At 42.9% G+C, this 17,143-nt stretch overlaps 1 protein-coding gene across 1 annotated transcript in view; it reads left to right on the plus strand.

Annotated features, from left to right (window-relative positions):
- The first annotated feature begins 217 nt into the window (after window positions 1-217).
- The window catches only part of Psat1 (phosphoserine aminotransferase 1), a 28,018-nt gene continuing 11,092 nt past the window's right edge, over window positions 218-17,143 (plus strand). The window contains exons 1-7 of the mRNA XM_015492951.2: window positions 218-380; window positions 3,385-3,445; window positions 4,511-4,580; window positions 6,947-7,152; window positions 8,001-8,173; window positions 8,864-9,033; window positions 15,499-15,627. Coding sequence (XP_015348437.1) covers window positions 321-380; window positions 3,385-3,445; window positions 4,511-4,580; window positions 6,947-7,152; window positions 8,001-8,173; window positions 8,864-9,033; window positions 15,499-15,627 — 869 coding nt within the window. The 5' untranslated portion in view covers window positions 218-320. The remainder of the gene's footprint in view (window positions 381-3,384; window positions 3,446-4,510; window positions 4,581-6,946; window positions 7,153-8,000; window positions 8,174-8,863; window positions 9,034-15,498; window positions 15,628-17,143) is intronic.

Genomic DNA, 17,143 nt, shown 5'->3' on the forward strand with positions numbered 1-17,143 from the left:
AAGGCAGCTCAGCCAAGCCGGCCGGCTGGTGCAATCTCCCGTGCGCCTTGCATTGATCAAAAAGGGGGACGAAACACCAAAAGCGAGGAGCAATCATAACCATAAAGGGTTGGTGAATGAGACCAATGCGGACGCAAGCTTTCTAATGAGAACCAATCGGCGAAGGGCTTGCGACAGCGGGCCAATGGGGCGCCGGTTTGACGCTGGAAGAAGGCAGGGGCTTGGTGCCCGCGGCAGACTAGCAGGGCTGCTGTTAAGAGTCGCTGGTGTTCCACGCGGTCTGTCCTCTTTAGCTGACTAGCTGCTCTCGTCGCTGCACCATGGACGCCCTGAAGCAAGTAATCAACTTCGGGCCCGGGCCCGCCAAACTGCCGCACTCGGTAAGACTCGGCGGTGTGCTTGGGAGTTGGCTCGAATTAGGATCGCTCACCTGGGTGGGTTTGCATCCCTGCCCTGGGTGCCCAGATCCCAGTTTCCAACGCGAGTCCCCCAACCTCTTTGCAACCTGCATGCATGCGGGGTTCAGGAGCTCTTGTGAGAAGGATTCTAGAAGAATGCATTTGGCAGAGGAAGCTCTTTGGGACAAGTCTCTGCAGCTGCTCTTGGCTCTGACTGCCAGCCGGGTGCAGCTCTCCTGCAGATCCCGTGGCTGTGCCTTCTCCCCGGCCCAACTGGAGCAGGCGGGAAATGCGGCGCGGTGGAAAAGAAAAAGTTCTTATCTCGGCTGTGCTGCAATCCCTGGCAGTGTGCATGGAATGCATGAATGGGTACTGTGAGTGAATGATACAAGGGAATGAGCAGATAATAGATTTTGCATACTGCAGTGGTTCAGGATTTCTGAAGGGGATTGCAAACTGAGGGATCGCTTGCCCTCACCCCCAAACGTATTTAGTTCAGCCGTCGCTGGGAATACTGTAGTCAGAAATTAGATTTGAAAACCCCCTGGTTCCTGTCCTCCACAGAACTGACCCATTCTTTCTTCTCTCTGTTGTGTTTTTAAAACCTGCTTGTTCTCTAAATTAGGCATTCAATGATTCAAACTCTAGTAGCATTGGTCTGCTTTAGTCCAGTCTGTTCACTTTGTTCTGGAGCAAGTAGATTAGATTTTTTTCCCTGGGCTACAACCACACGAAGCAAATGCAAGTGGAACTCAATTCTTGCCCTCCCAGCCCCCAGCCAGGCTCTGGCCCCTCCCTTCTTCTCACCACCCTCCCCACGAGCACCCTCCCCCAGCTCCATCAGCTGTGAAGAAGGCAGTGTCTCTGATGTGCCTTGCACCCTTTGACAGGCTTCCGCCGCCTGTCTGATAATGTGCAGCAGCATGGGAGCGTAGCCAAGTATTTTACAATTATCTATTGTTGAACACTAGAAATGTCCCTGGGACAGAGCCTTCTCTGTGTGGTGGTAAGAACAGGGAATCTTGCAATGTGAGAGGGGAAAGGAGATCTTGCTCTTCCGGGGGCGCTCACAATAGCTGAGAACAGAGCCCACCTGCAGCACTGGGGATTGAACCTGGCCCTGCATGTGCTAGGCATGTGCTCTTCCTCTGAGCTGCATCTCCAGCCCCCAGGGCTCATTTTTTTCTGTTACCATTGTTCATTTTCGCTGATAGAACTATGGAAATAATTCCTGTAGTGCCCCTCACGCCCAGCTGTGTTTTAGAGTCTTCCAAGTATTTGTATCCCCCTGTTATTTGTTATGAAATTGATTATGGTGGCATTTGTCATAAATAATACACTTATTTATTAATTATTTTTCCTGAGAGGACTTTTTTTTTCCTTCTGTTACCTTGTAACCTGGTGGGGCAGGTGCTGCTGCTTAGGTGTCTTCTTGATTTAGTTGAATTGTAAAGATTAGAAAAGTTTTCAACCTCTGTCACCATAGTGGAAAATATGTTTTACAAGATGATTAAGTACATGCATTATAATTATAATTATAATCTAAAAAAAATTAGGAAATAATATTTAGCCTACTTGTGATATACACTCTTTTTGTGTTCTATTCTGCTCCAGTTTGCTCTGTTTCCTTAAATAAATTAGTTGTGAACCACAAAAACTATTGCATTCTGCAGTTTGGAAAAAACCTCACTGCATTATAGGGGTGTGTTTGTGGGTGGGTGGGGGGTTTGGCTAGAAGTCTTTTTAAAAACTCCTTGTGATGATTTTAGAAACTTTTATAGTTGTATTTTTCAAGGAATGCTGTCTAGAAGAAAAATTTAAAGTCTTAAAGCAAATTCAAAGATGTTTTTGGGGATGGTGGTGTAGCTCAGGGGTAGAAGGCTTGCCTAACACTTGTTAAATGAGGCCCTGGGTTTAGTCCTCAACAGCAAAAAAAGTAAAAAAAAAAAATAGTCTGGATTATTTTGTTTCTCTTTATTAAACAAAAGGATTCACATAAGTTTGTTTTTATTCTTTTTGGTTAACTGTACATATATATGGGGTAAGATTTTATCACCTGTGTACTCGGTGTACTGATCAAGTCAGTAATTTGATCAGCCAGTGCTAGCTAATAAGCATTCAACCATTCAAAACACAATAACACTTTCTTGAACCTCACAGTTGAGGCAGTCTTTGTGTAATTCTTATTAAAATATTTTTTTCAGACAAGTTGCAGTTCAGCTTGTATTTTTATAATGTCTTCCTTATCTAACATCTTTTGAAGAAGTAATCTCCCATTTGAAGTCCACACAGGGTCTCTTGTTCTTTGTGTTCATTTCTTAGAGCTTTTCATTTTCTCTGTATTTTTTATTATGGAAATCCTCAATTCACTTAGGTTTAGAGAGAATAATGTAGTGAACTCCCAGGTACCCATCTATCAGCGTTTTGCTAATCTTGTTTTAGCACATTGAGATAACACCCCCAACCTCCTTCAAACCCAGGGCTTGGGATGAATCTTAATTTATAGCAGGTGCTTCCATTTTTTTTTTTTCTTTTTTCCACCTTACCTGTCCTAATCTAAAAAAAAAAAAAAGACTGGAAAATTGATTTAACTGTATCTCTATAATTAGAGACTAATTGATTTTTTGTTTGTTTGTTTGTTTTGTTTCCTGGACCTAGAACTTTATGCATCCTATACATTTAACTTTTAGAGAGTGGCAAATGAGGTTGTGGAGGGAACATTTTCTAGGGAATTGGTAAATTCATGTCTTTGGGAACGCATGCTTAGCATCTATTTTGTTGCCTCATTTCAGGCTCAACTTGTGTGTAAGTTGTATTAGAGAAGCTTCTGTGGGAATGGGGAGGAGGAGGTTTGCTTGTGGTTTGGGACATAAGCCTGGGAACCTCACAGGCTCGTGTGTGGACTCCCTCTTCTTCTCCAGGTTCATATATACAGAGGGAAAGCTGTGTATAGCATATTGAAATCACTTTTTTTTTTTCCTTCTAGGTATTGTTAGAGATTCAGAAAGAATTATTAGACTACAAAGGAGTGGGCATTAGTGTTCTTGGTAAGATTTGCTTTTGGATTCTAGTCCTGGTTTCAGAGGGAGTTAATTTATTAAATACAGTCAGCCTAGAATTTCTACAGGTCTTCCCAATAGACTTTTGTGGATACATTTTTAAACTTTAATAACTGTGTTTGCTAGGAACAATTTTGAAGATGGCATAAATGCTGGTGGGAGGCTTAGACATCTCAGCTTTCTGTTTCATGATTTTTTTGCTAATAACATAATCTGTGACCAGAGGACCCTGTACTTTTGCATAACAGTACCATCAAACATTTATAATTTCTTTAATTCAATTTAGAATTTTTGTTATACTTCAAGTACAAATTTACTAAAGTTTATAAGTACACAAGCCTTCTATGAAGATCTTACACATTAGTAATTTTATTGTTCAGTTTCTCTCCCCTGTGGTGTTGGGCAAGAGGACCTCTGAGTTCTAAAATTAATTTTCTTTTATTTAAATTTTTGTTTTGAAAGTTCCAAAGGCTGCATGGTATGAAGAGACCATAGTGGGGGTTGGCTGGGGCTGGGGCTCAGTGGTAGAATGCTTGCCTATCATGTGTGAGGCACTGGGTTCAGTCCTCAGCACCTCAAAAAAATAAAATAAAGCTATTCTGTCCATCTACAACTAAGAAAAAAAAAGGAAGAAAGAAAGGAAAAAAAAGAGACCATAGGGTTAACTGTATTGCTTATTTGTGTTAACTTATTTGTGTTCCTGTGGGTTTAGAGACATATACTTAGATTTCTGTCAAGTGAAATCACAGCCTGGAATTTTGTGCTCTGTCCTAAAAAGAAACCACTGCCCATGGATTCCTGTTTGTGAGAAAGACATGGTATTCACAGTCTAGTGAGAACCCAATGATGAGTTTAAGTGGCTTGTTCATTGCATGTGACTTGAAAAATCATTTTGCTTTGACTATAAGGCTAAAATGTGCATGACTTGAAAATAAATTTGGATTATCCCCTACACTGAGCATGGGCCCACGATTTGAATGCAAAGTAACTGATATTTTTCTTTATTCTTTTCTTGCCAATTTTGTAGACATTTTTGTTGTTTATCTTCCACAGAAATGAGTCACAGGTCATCAGATTTCGCCAAAATTATAAACAATGCAGAGAATCTTGTGCGGGAGTTGTTGTAAGTCTAAAAAAGGCCAAATTACTTTTGTTCAGTATTTCATAAACCTGGATGTCTATTATATTATTTTCTATATTTTGTGTTTGTTCATAATATTCCACGATTAAAAACAAGCTTTTTAATCCCCTCCCAGATTAACTATTAGTACATAATGTTTTTTATGTGTTTTCCAGCCTGCTTCTGTGTGTCATTTTTATTTTATATGTTATTTCCAAAGATGTGAAATATCTTGGAAATTTTAGCATTGTGCCAGTTAAATTGGCTTGAAAAGGCCTTAAATGAGAAAGAAATGGTCACCTTTTTCAGCATAAATAACTATAATCTAGTTCAGGAATTCTTAAAGTGGAAGCTTTCTTCTATCTGTCAATTAATTACCTGGTTAGGGTTGATGTTAAACAGTTCAAGGCTCACCTGGATTTGCTGAGTCAGAATGTCTGGAGAAACTATTTGTAAGAGGATTTGGGGAAATTTAAGAGTTCTTAACTACAGGTACTGCTCTGCCTTGATAATATTTAAAGGAGAGAAAGAAAGGTTTTAAATATGTAGATACAGTTGCATATACATATGGCTTTTTTTTTTTTTTTTTTTTGCTTAGTGGGGAATGTGTTCTACTACTAAAGCTATATCCCTAGCCCTAAAACCACATTTTTTTTTCCTGCTTACAAATATAATGCACATTTATGATAGAAAGTTCAGAAATAGACTGCAACTTATAAATTAAACTGAAATTATCTATAATCCCACCAGTCAGAGATAATCAACATTGAAGGTCTGTTCTGTTCTGACATCATCATTTTATTAAATTGTCCTGATTATTTCATAACTTCTTTTTTTTTTTTTTTAAATCTTTTGGTACTAGGGATTGAAGCCAGGGGTATTTTACCACTGAGCTACATTCCCAGCCCCTTTGATTTTTTTATTTTGAGACAAGGTCTCACTAAATTTCTTAGAGCCTTATTAAGTTGCTGAAGCTGGCCTTGAACTTGTGATCTTTCTGCTTCAGCCTTCAGAGTTGCTGGGAGTATATCACTGCCCAGCCATAAATTTGCTTTTTAAAGTGCTTTGAGAAGCTGATTAGATGGGCAGGCTTGGAGGTAATTTTGTGAGGAATAGTGGAGGCCCATTGCACTGAGAGTGTTCGGATCTGGTGATCATCTGCTTGGCCCATCTTGCCCACGTCTGCCCATTGGGTCCCCTGTGACATTCATGGAATGATGAAGGAAGGAATATTTGGAACTTTAGCCTGGGACATTGGCATTGACCAGATGGTTGTAGGCCTCTTCTGACTAGAACCACTATTTAATTATGGACCTAACCTCCTAACCAAGCTCCTGTCTATCCCCCTGTACTTGGACTTCTGCCTGGTTTCCTTGCATCTGAATAATCTGAGTCTCCTAAGATATGCATGGCTGCTTTGCTATTTTACTGGCTACAGAATGTAGGCCAGGCAGAGTTCAGAACAAGATATTGCACACCACCTTTCCCCCAAGACCCTACTCAGTTGCCCTGTTCTTTATTATTTATGTGTGTGCTAGAGCCCTGTCCCCTGGCCACTTGCCTTTTGTGTCCCTTATTCTAAGCTCTGACTGCTCTAAGGCTTGGGTCCAGCTTCCCCGGCCTTGGATCCCTGAAGCTGGTGGTATTCTGCTGCCTGCAGCCATTAGAATTATCATCTTAATTTTCCGTCCTGGAGTCAAAAATTTTTGTTCTTAATCTTGATCTACATGGGGTTTGTGATTACATGACTTGGTCTAAGTGGTAATCAAAAATCCCTCCCCAGGGTCTTCCTGATTCATAGCATGCTATCTGACATAGAAAGTTTCAGGAGTTTCAGTCACAAGTGACAGGAACCTACCTCACTGGCTTTAGCAAAAAGTGCAATATTTACCCCCTTAGAGAAGTACAGTGGATTTAGGAGCTCAGTTGATACCAGGAAGGTCTTCTCCTTCTCCTGCCTCTGCTTTCATATGTGTTAGCTTTGTCAGATGGCCCCTAGTGGTTTTAGGATTAGCTCCCACAAATTTATTCTTTCCCTCAAAAGAAAGTTCAAGCAAAGATCTAAGAATTGAATACCATTGGCCAGCTTGGGGGAGGGATGATTCCCTAAGAATAACAGGTTACTAGGAAAAGGAGGAGATACCTCTGTTCAGATAGTAGGCTGTAGGCTTCCACAATAGTCCCAATAAGTCGTTGTCCTATGAACAAATGGGTAAATGACTAAATTGGCAAGACAAAGTGATAGTGGGACTTTACTGTATTTCTTATAGAAAAGCCACCCAAGACAAAGCACTTGGTAGAATATCATTCATTCTCCATCTTTGACCATGTGAGTCTGTTTATATGCGATTACTTGTGTTCCTGTCCAGGGCTGTTCCAGAAAACTACAAGGTGATTTTTTTGCAAGGAGGTGGGTGTGGCCAGTTCAGTGCTGTCCCCTTAAACCTGATTGGCCTAAAAGCTGGAAAGTGTGCCGACTATGTGGTGACTGGATCTTGGTCAGCAAAGGCTGCAGAGGAAGCCAGGAAGTTTGGGACTGTGAACATTGTCCATCCTAAACTTGGGAGCTATACAAGTAAGTTCTGGGAGCTGGGCTGGATAGTCATGTGCAGATTGGTGGCTTACCCCTGCATAGGGTGATATGCAGTTGATTTTAATGCTTTCTTCCCCTTGTCAGCATTTAGTTGATACCATTTAGGTTGGGTGGTTGATTAATAGAAGACTACTAAGTAGCTTCTGCAAAACAGAGTACTGATAGGCTCATGTAGGTGAAAAGTCCAACAGCCAGTTTGGCTTTAGGTATGGCTTGATCAGGGGTTCTAACAATGCCTTTGGGCCCTGATGTATCCTTGTTTTCTCTGTGATTTCCTCCACAGCCAGGAAAAGCTGTCCCCTCTTTCTGGGACAATGACTATAGCTGCTTCTGACCTTACTTATATTGTCCCTAAGTTTCATATGCTAGGGAATTTTCAGTGACAGTCTCATGTCTTGTGCCCAGTCTAAACAAGTCCCTGTGGCTGTATTTGAGTCACATTCTAGCTCTTGAGCTGTAGATTGAATCAGCTGTTCTGAAACCACATTTGCTGAAGACCTGGTGAGGGCTGGGGTCTCAGGAAGAAACTCCTGAACTCTTAGTGGACACAGGATAGATGGATTCTGGGTGACAAGAAAAAATTATTTAGAGATCCACCGTGTTTTTTTTTCTTTTCTTTTGGTTCTGGGGATTTAACCCTCTGAGTCACATCGGTAGCCCTTTAAATTTAAGACCGGGTCTCACTAAGTTGGCAGGGTGCTTTCACTTGTGAAATGTTTTGGGATCAGCTTTTTACTAAAAGGGGAGAAGTGTCAGTCTCCTGGTCAACACCAATCTATATTAGAAAGGAGGGTAAAAGTGCAAAGTCTCAAACTTGTCTTCTGTGATAGAAATTCCAGATCCAAGCACCTGGAACCTCAACCCAGATGCCTCCTATGTGTATTTCTGTGCAAATGAGACCGTGCATGGTGTGGAGTTTAATTTTATACCTGATGTCAAGGGAGCAGTACTGGTTTGTGACATGTCCTCAAACTTCTTATCCAAGCCAGTGGATGTTTCCAAGGTACAGTATAAGAAGAGTGGTTTCTTTAGGGGGATTCTAGTCCTTGAAGCCAGGGCAGATGTCATTGAGAAGACTGACATTTGCTTGCAAGTGGGCCACTCCTGCACCAGGTGCATGAAACCAGGGGGAGAATGTCTGCAAAGAACAGTGTTGGACTTTTGGATTTTTAAAAAAAAATTTAAAAATATGAAAATTTTAAAAATTTTAGAGTTTTACCATTTGAAATTGTTAAAAAAATTTAAACGTTGTACAGATAAATTTTGGGGATAAAAAAATTGTGTTTCTTCTCTTGGTTGCCAAGAATATTTAGAGACTTTATTTTATTTTTTTATGGTGCTTGGGGATTGAACCCAGGACCTTGTGCATGCCAAGCATGCATTCTTCCTCTGAGCTACATCTCCAGCCCAGAGGCCCAGGATTAAAGACTGTTTGGGTGTGGAATGGAGGTGTGCCATGAATGTGAATGTGAATATGGACATGGCCTTTACAATGCTGGACTTGGGTAGCCCCTTCCAGGTGAGATCCAGGCCTTGGGCCTGGTGATTCCTACAGACCATGGGATGCTCTCTAAACAGGAGTGGAGTCACTTCCTCAAAAAAGCATGCTTTGGAAAGAAGTTGGGAAGTTTGCATAAATTGATAGAAAATGACCACAAATGCTTCTAAAGCAGCATACCTTTCTGTTTTTAAGTTTGGTGTGATTTTTGCTGGGGCCCAGAAGAACGTTGGCTCTGCTGGGGTCACAGTGGTGATCATCAGGGATGACCTGCTGGGGTTTGCCCTCAGAGAGTGCCCCTCCTTCCTGGAGTACAAAGTGCAGGCCGCAAACAACTCATTGTACAATACGCCTCCATGTTTCAGGTAACTTTGGGTTGTGTCGCTATGGACCCTGTGAGGAGTTCTTACTATTTCCTATTAAAGAGGGGATGAATTTTTAAAGTAGAGTGTGCTTCTATGAGCCATGACCTAATAGCCCCAAATATTTTACCAGGATTCTTTGTTCATGTCTCCCCCTTGACCTTCTACTGAGCAGTTTTTCTTGTTGCCCTTTGTAAAAACATTTTTAAATTTTTGGGCCATGTTTTTGATCTTGGTACTTCAGGCCGTACTGGCTTGAACTCCTGTCCTTTTATGAACTGTAGCTGGCTTCTCTTCAGTTGGTAGGAACCTGCATTGCAGTATCTCAGGGAGAGAAAGGTTGCCCTGCTTTAGAGTCTTTTCACTTCCAGATTTTTGTGAAAACCTTCATGATGCCTAGTATTTCACCCTTGATTGGGAAATTCTGCTACTTACTAACTGTGTGACCTTAGGAAGTCCCTACCTGTCTGATATTGGGAGTAATAACCGTACCATCCTCATTGGGTTACTGTGAGGATTATGTGATCTATCTATCTATCTATCTATCTATCTATCTATCTTAGTAAGTACCTGATACTTGATGACTTATATATGTCATCTGCTTTCTTTCTTTTTTTTGGTACTGGGGATTAAACCCAGGGTTGCTTAACCACTGACTGGGCCATATCCCCAGTCCTTTTTTGTATTTTGTTTAGAGACAGGTCTCACTGAGTTGCTTAGTGCTTCGCTGTTGCTGAAGCTGGTTTTGAACTCGTGATCCTCCTGCCCCAGCCTCCCAAGTCTCTGGGATTACAGACATGCACCATCATGCCTGGCCAAGCTGCTTTATTTCTGTTGTTAGTTCCTGGAGCCTCAGCAGGAGCAGTGTGACAAAAGGGAAGTGCCAGAGTTTATTAATTTATCTTTCCAGGCAACTATGATGTAAAACAGTGGTACTTTTATGTGTGGGACCCCATTAATCCTCCCAATCGCATAGGAGGTAGATACTATTACTGTTTCCATTTTGCAAGGGAGGAAGCTGAGGTCACATTCTAAGAAATGGCAGTGTTGGGATTTGAGCCCAGGCAGCCTGGGTGCCTTCCACCCTGTACTTTGGTATTTTGCAAAATGACCAGAGTAGATATGTTTTTTAAAGGATTCTGTCTTAGGAGAATGAGTCCAGTTCTTCCATTCTATAGGATTTTTCCATGAGGGGCCAAAGTTCTCTTAAACTTAAAGGGGTGGATAGGCCTATGCATTTAGTAGTTCCATCTGGGTTAGGACTTTGTTAAAGCTCTCTCCTCCCCTAGGTGCTGCCTGTGGAGAATCTCTCCCATATAGTCTACTATAAGAAAGAAAGGAGATTTTTTATTTTTTTTTTTCACAGTTAGAACTCCAGTGGAAATTTCTGCAGAAATCCAGATACAGAGCAGATCCTCATTGTGTGTCCCCCATTTTCCTCAGGGATGTTTTAAGGCTAATTCTCCTGGTCATCTCTAAACTCCACTTTCTTGTACCTTGGCTGAAAGTATTGCTGAAGTGCGAGTGTGTCAGGGCGGGCTGAATTCTGTCTCCTACTCCCTTGGTTTACCACTGGGGCTCTAGGCAGGGAGGTAGCACCACTGATCACTGGCCGGCCAAGGAGCACACTGGGCAAGCTCAGTGGTGCAGGTCCAGTGGGAGACTTCAAGGGCAGGGATCCTAGAGAGTGGCTTTGTCAGGCTCTGTGGGCAGGAGAGAGGAGGTGGTCATCTACTTGGAAGGGTACCTGGAGGTGGAGCTGGGGTACCTGCCTCGAAGTTAGGTTAGTCTTTCAGGGGGAGGCCAAAGCCACCACTGCCTTTTGAAGCAAGGAGGAGGGAGGCACAGGGAGTGAGTACTGTCCCTGAAATGTGCTTCAAGGCCAGTAAGTTCTGTTCAAAGCACAGCCTGGAGGGACAGGGTGAACAGTTGCTCCCTTAGGCACCTTTTCTAAGAGCTACCTTGAAGCATATTTTAAAAAATTGAACACATTTTTTTGCTGTTAGGGTGAAAATGGCTTAGTGAGAACAGTGAGATTCTAGTGGGAGATGAAAATGGCTGGAGATACAGAAAGTCCTCCTGGAAGAGTGAACCCCTACCAGCCCCTGTTCGGTCTTTGACTGACCTTGAACCCCTCAGCTGGTGCACTGGGGCTAGGAACACCACTTAGGGAGAGGCAGGATTCCTTTCTCAGGGCTGAAAGGGGCAAAATTTCTTTCACAAACAGATAAAATAGCGATAATTGAAAATGTCTTAAGGCAAGTTGGTATGGCGAAATGAATTTTGACTCCAATATTCCCCCTGGAGGTTGCTTTGCTTTGTTATACCTTAAAAGAAGACAAGAGGAGAAAAGTTCTGTACAATTCTGCAAGATTGAGGAATAACCATGAGTCTGTGGGTTGAAATACTTGGAGTTCATTTGCAGTGCTTCAGCATTGAAGGAGAGGAAGTCCCCAGGGAAAACCTTTTCCACGTGGACAGAGAGATTTATGCCAGATACTCTCCCCAGTCTTTGACTAGGAGGCCGGTAAGGCACCTAGCATATTTCCTAACACATAGGTAGATAAGGCTCCAGCTTTGACAATGTGCCATGGATTTATTTTGTTTGTTTTTTGTGTTTGTCAGAGCTGAAATACCACGGGCCCTGAGAACTTTGTTTTAACTGTGCTAGATAAACTGGGCTACAAATAGCTCTCTGTAGCCCTGAGCTATGAACTGGGGTGGAATAAAGGGCCACAGTGTCATTCTCTTTAACCCCTTGGTAGAACACATTAAACTCAATTAGCGGGCAGAGGAAAAGATGCCTAAATGTCCCTTCTAACTCCACAAAACATTTTTTACTTATCATAACTACTAAACCTCCAAGTTTCAGTATGAGGGCAAGTAATGCATTTTTAATTCAATCATTTTTATTTCAATAAAAATATGAAGTGAAGAAGTGATTAACTCAGGTCACCTTTCTTACCAGAATGGGAGGTAGAGATGAAGTCTGTAGGTCTGTCCAGAGGGCTTAGCTCGCCCCAGGTTCCCTTACCTGGGTGACATGCAAGAAACCTGGAGTCCTAGAATCCACAGCGGGTTGGATTAGTAGTGAAACCAGCTCTGGGAAAAGTGCTCTGCTCTCTGGTTGCTTTCATTAGTTCTGGAGAAAATTGTGCCACAATGTCCTCAACCAGAAGCTCCTCTGCAGAATCAGAACCTTCGGGAGTTTCCCCCGGGAGTTTCCCACAGGAGTTTCCCACAGGACTTTCTGGGGAATGCTGTTCAAAACCCTGGCACATGGCAGTAGGTTGTATTCCTTTAAGAAATTTGTGAAAGTAACACATACTTCTAGCAAAGACTTCAAGTGAGCAAGTCACCAGGGTAACCACTTTAACTGCTTGTCGTGTATCTTGATAGATTCTTAACTGGGCATATGCAAATCCAGTCTTCCCTCAGTGTCCATCAGGGATTGGTTCCATGGATACCAAAATTCTCAGATGTTCCTGTCCCTTATCTAAAATGGTGTAGTATTTGCATATAGCCAGTGCACATCCTCCTGCATACTTTAAATAATCTCTGGATTACTTGAATACCCAGTACGATGCAAATGCTATGTAAATAGTTGTAATACTGTGTTGTACAGAAAATAATGATAAGAAAAAAGGTTTGTACATGTTCAGTGCAGACATTTTTTTTAAACATCCACTCTTTTTTTTTTTTAGTTGTATACAGGCACAATACCTTTGTTTTATTCACCTGTTTCTATGTGATGCTGAGAATCGAATCCAGTGCCTCACACACGCAAGGCAAATGCTCTACCAACTGAGCTCCAACCCTAGCCCCCAGACACAATATTTTTTTTCTAAATATTTTCTGTCTAGGGTTGGTTGAATCCATGATGATGAACTCACAGATATGGAGGGCTGATTGTATACTGAGCCATATATTTAATTGTTCAAATGCATTCAGACTTAAGTGAATTCCTTTCCCCCACCCAGCAATATGCCATGGGCACTCTCCCATGGTAGCTCAAATGCCTACCTTCTTTTTTTCTTTTTAATAGTGGTGTGGTATTCTGAAGAACTCTCAGTCTCACTTTCCTCATCTGTAAAAATGGTATAATGGTGGCTCTGACCTCCTCAGTGGATTAATCCATTGCTAGCTGAAGAGACTAGTGGGAAGTGATGGGAACTGTAGGCAGGTGTGGCATGGTTGGAGCAAGTAGGTCACTGGGGGTGTGCCCTTGGGGACTGTATCTTCTCCCTGGGTCTTCCTCCCTCCTTCCTCTTTTTCTTACTCCCTCTGCTTCCTGGCTGACACCCTTTGCCAAGATATTCTGCCTCACCTTGGGCCCAAAGCAAGTCCAGCTGACCATGGACTAAAACTTCTGAAACTACGAGCCACAGTAAGTCTTCCTTCTTCCGAGTTGTTCTTATCAGGAACTTATGTCACAGTGATGAAAAACTAATATAACTTGAGTTTTTGGCCCACCCAGTTGAGAGTCTTAGAGCCAGTCAGTATCAGGAACTTCCTGTCTTAAGCCTTTGGCTGTTGGAACATCTTCCAGTCCTGGGCTCTCCTGTGAGCACCTGTCCTGGTGTTGGTAGACTGAAGGTGTCAGTAAATAAGGGGGCAGCTGGGCTCAGGCAGTGCCACCCGTTTTTGCTGAGCATTGACTTCCATCAAATATTTGCCTAATTCCCAGAGAACCTTTGTCCTGCCCCTTCTGGAGACAGCATAGCTGAGAGCTGACCTCCTCCAAACTCCCAACTCAAGGGGGGTGGTGTCTTGCCAGTGACCTGTAGTCAGTGAAGGACACATGGAAGGACACAGTTCCTTTTTAAAGATGGGACATTCGGAAGACTGCTGGGCAGAACCATCCACTAGTCTTCAATTCTGTGTGTTTTTGGCTTAGTCTTGGGCACCTAACAACAAAGACACCACTAGCTGCCATTTGGGTGGCCCATCTGCCTGTGCCAGGCTATGGGCTAAATGCAGGTCTTGCAGGGGATAGGAATTAAAATGCTTAGCTCAGAAAGGGTTGGGCCCAAGCAAGTTGTCGGAGGGACTGGGGTGCAGCCAGGCCTCTCAGAACCAGGAACATAGATCATCAACACTATACCATCCGCTCTCCATTTCTTTTATTTTCATTTTTGTGGTATTGGGGATTGAACCCATGAGTGCTCTGCCACTGAGCCATACCTCCAGCCCTCTTTATGTTTTTATTTTGAGACTGGGACTCATTAAGTTGCTGAGGCTCGCCTTGAACTTCCTCTCCTCCTGTCTCAGCCTTCTGAGTCCCTGGGATCATAGGTGCCTGGTTTGCTCTCCATTTCCTGCTTCTCAGCTGGAATGTTGGCTTCAATTTTTTTTCAGCTGAATTTCTTTCAAATGTTTCCTAGAAGTGAGATCCCTTAGGGCTCTTACCTTATGCCTTACAGTATCACCAACCCCATGATTTTGCCTCTCTTCTCACTCCTGGGTGAGAGAAAATCCCAGGGAAGTTCCTACTATTCACTTACTTACTTATTCATTTATTTATTTTTTACATTGCTGGGGATTGAACCTCACACATGGTAGGCAAGTGCTGCACCACTGAGCTATGTTCCCACACCCCAGGGTAGTTTCTAATTGGTCTGGATAGGTTCCATGCCCAACTTTGAGACCAGGGGAGCAAGACTTGTTGGGAATTTGCATGTTGGGTTGGAAAGCCTAGGCTTAGATTCCCAAGGAGGCTATGTAATATGTGTGTAAACAGCAGCACTGGGATTGGGGTCTAGACTGTAACTGGGAGCCATGGCCTTAATCATTGTGCCATACCACATCTGCTAGGTGGAAGGCTCTGAGCTGGGTCTATGAGGTAGAAAAGGTGAACAGTGTGAACTTCCAGCCTTTCAAGCATAGCCCAAAACCCAGACACACAGAAGTATAAAATAAGGACTGAGTGGTAAGCTACACAAGTATTATAGGCAAGGGCATCTGGGATCAGAGTTCAGGAAGTGAAGCGTTAACCCTGGAAGAAGTTGGTGAGCTGGACTCTGATGATTTGTTGTGGGAAGTATGTTCTAGGTGTCATGGAGAGTTTGCATTAGAGCTGGGCTGGACAGAAAGGGACTGATGTGACATCCATTGAATGGCCCTTATGACATCCTCTTGTTTACATGTGGTCTGCATTTATCTTGTCTCTTTCCTTAATTTTATTTTTTTTTTCAGTATTGAGAATTAAATCCAAGGGCACTCTACTATGGAGCCAGCCCTTTTTATTTTTTGAGACAGGGACTAACAAAAGGTACCTAGGCTGGTCTCAAATTTGTGATCCTCCTGCCTTAGCCTCTCTAGAAGCTGAGATTATAGACATGCACTGCTGTGCCCAGCTATCTTTTCTGTTTCTAATAATGTTTTTAAGATTGTCTTAGTTCAAGGTACCAATTTATTTGAAAGGTAACAATTTGCATTAATGGCTTTTTGTTTTAATTTTCATTTTAGCATTTATGTTATGGGCTTGGTCCTGGAGTGGATTAAGAACAATGGTGGGACAGCAGCTATGGAGAAGCTCAGCTCCCTCAAATCTCAGAAGATCTATGAGATAATTGATAATTCTCAAGGATTTTATGTGTAAGTCAATGGTGTTTTATCCCACGTTTTGCCTCTTCTGAATTTAAAACCGTATACCTTTGAAAAACAGCCATAATCACCTTTCCCTAAGACAGTGACATACTGGTGAGTATGTGTGCACCCGTGAGCAGGAAGGTGAGTTCTTCCCTGCTGCACCCCACTGCTGAAACCCAGGTTTTGGGATCCAGGTCCCAGTGGGTAATGGCTTTTTCTCACTCCAAAGATATTGCCCTGGGGAAGAATCTCGGTGTGCCCCCTGGGATAAGTCCCTTCTACTCCCTCCTTCCTCTGTGTGTCACTTGCTGGAAGCTTTCAGCTTTATTTGAGTCCTCCTGTTGGAGTCCCCTGGTATAATTGCCCACGCCTGCCTGCCTCCATTACTATAGGACAGATGCTCCCATCCCAGGCCTGTAGGGAGTAGAATTGGCTGTGGCACGGGTGTACTCCTAGTTAATATTTTCCTGACAAAGTGATTGATGAACATGTCTTGACCATTACCAGCACCTGCGTGAGCTACAGAGAATGGACGGGTCTTGTATCAGTTTCTTAGGATGGCCATAACAAAGTGCCATATACTGGTAGCTTAAAATAATAGAACTTCCATTGTGGAGGCCAGACATTTGAAGTCAGGAGGTCAGCAGAGCTTTGCTTCCTCCACAGACTCCAGGGGAGAATCCATTTCTTGCCTCTTTCAGCCTCTAGTGGCACCAGGTGGGGCTGCCTCACCCCAGTCTCCACCTCTGTCTTAATATGCCCTTCTCCTTTCTGCTTGGGTCCTCTTCTCTCTCTCTGATAAGAACTGGTCATTGGATTTAGCACTCCCACTCTGGGTAGCTCAGGATGATCTCATCTCCAGATCCTTCTATTTATGCCTGCAAAGACTCTTTTTCCAAATAGTTTAAGATTCACAGATTCTAGGGGTAGGACCTGGTCATGGGGTCACCATCCAACCTACTACAGCAGACTTCTCACCAAAACGCAGATGTGAGGCACCTAGTGCTGAGGAGCATGGGACCCAGAGAGTGTCCCAGCATCATTGTCATCTAGTGTGGCGTGTGCAGTGTGTGAGTGTTTATGTTGACACTCAGTTATCAAACTAGGACCCTTGATTTTTTTTTTTCCCCACATGACATCTCACTGTTGCCCAGGCTGGCTTTGAATTTCTGGGCTCAAGTGATCTTCATATCTCAGCATCCTAAGTAGCTGGGACTATAGGCTTTTGCTACTACACATGGCTTAGGACCCTCATTTTTAATGCTCATATATCTTTGAGTTTTACTGTTATAACAAAAATATATGTATGCCCCTGCAGTAATTGGGAAATTTGCACTCTCTTTATTACATGGGTCACATGGGATAGAAAATATAATGCTTCAGTTCTAACTTGGAATGTGTTTCAACCACGACTTGTCATGACTCTGTACCCATCCATGGTTGAGGGGTGGAGTGGACTCTGGACAGCCGGGGTGAAAGCAGCATAGTGCTGCCACCTTTCCCCTGAAATGCCTGTTGCCTA

Source organism: Marmota marmota, unplaced genomic scaffold, assembly GCF_001458135.2.
Source record: "Marmota marmota marmota unplaced genomic scaffold, marMar, whole genome shotgun sequence".
Taxonomy (NCBI): domain Eukaryota; kingdom Metazoa; phylum Chordata; class Mammalia; order Rodentia; family Sciuridae; genus Marmota; species Marmota marmota.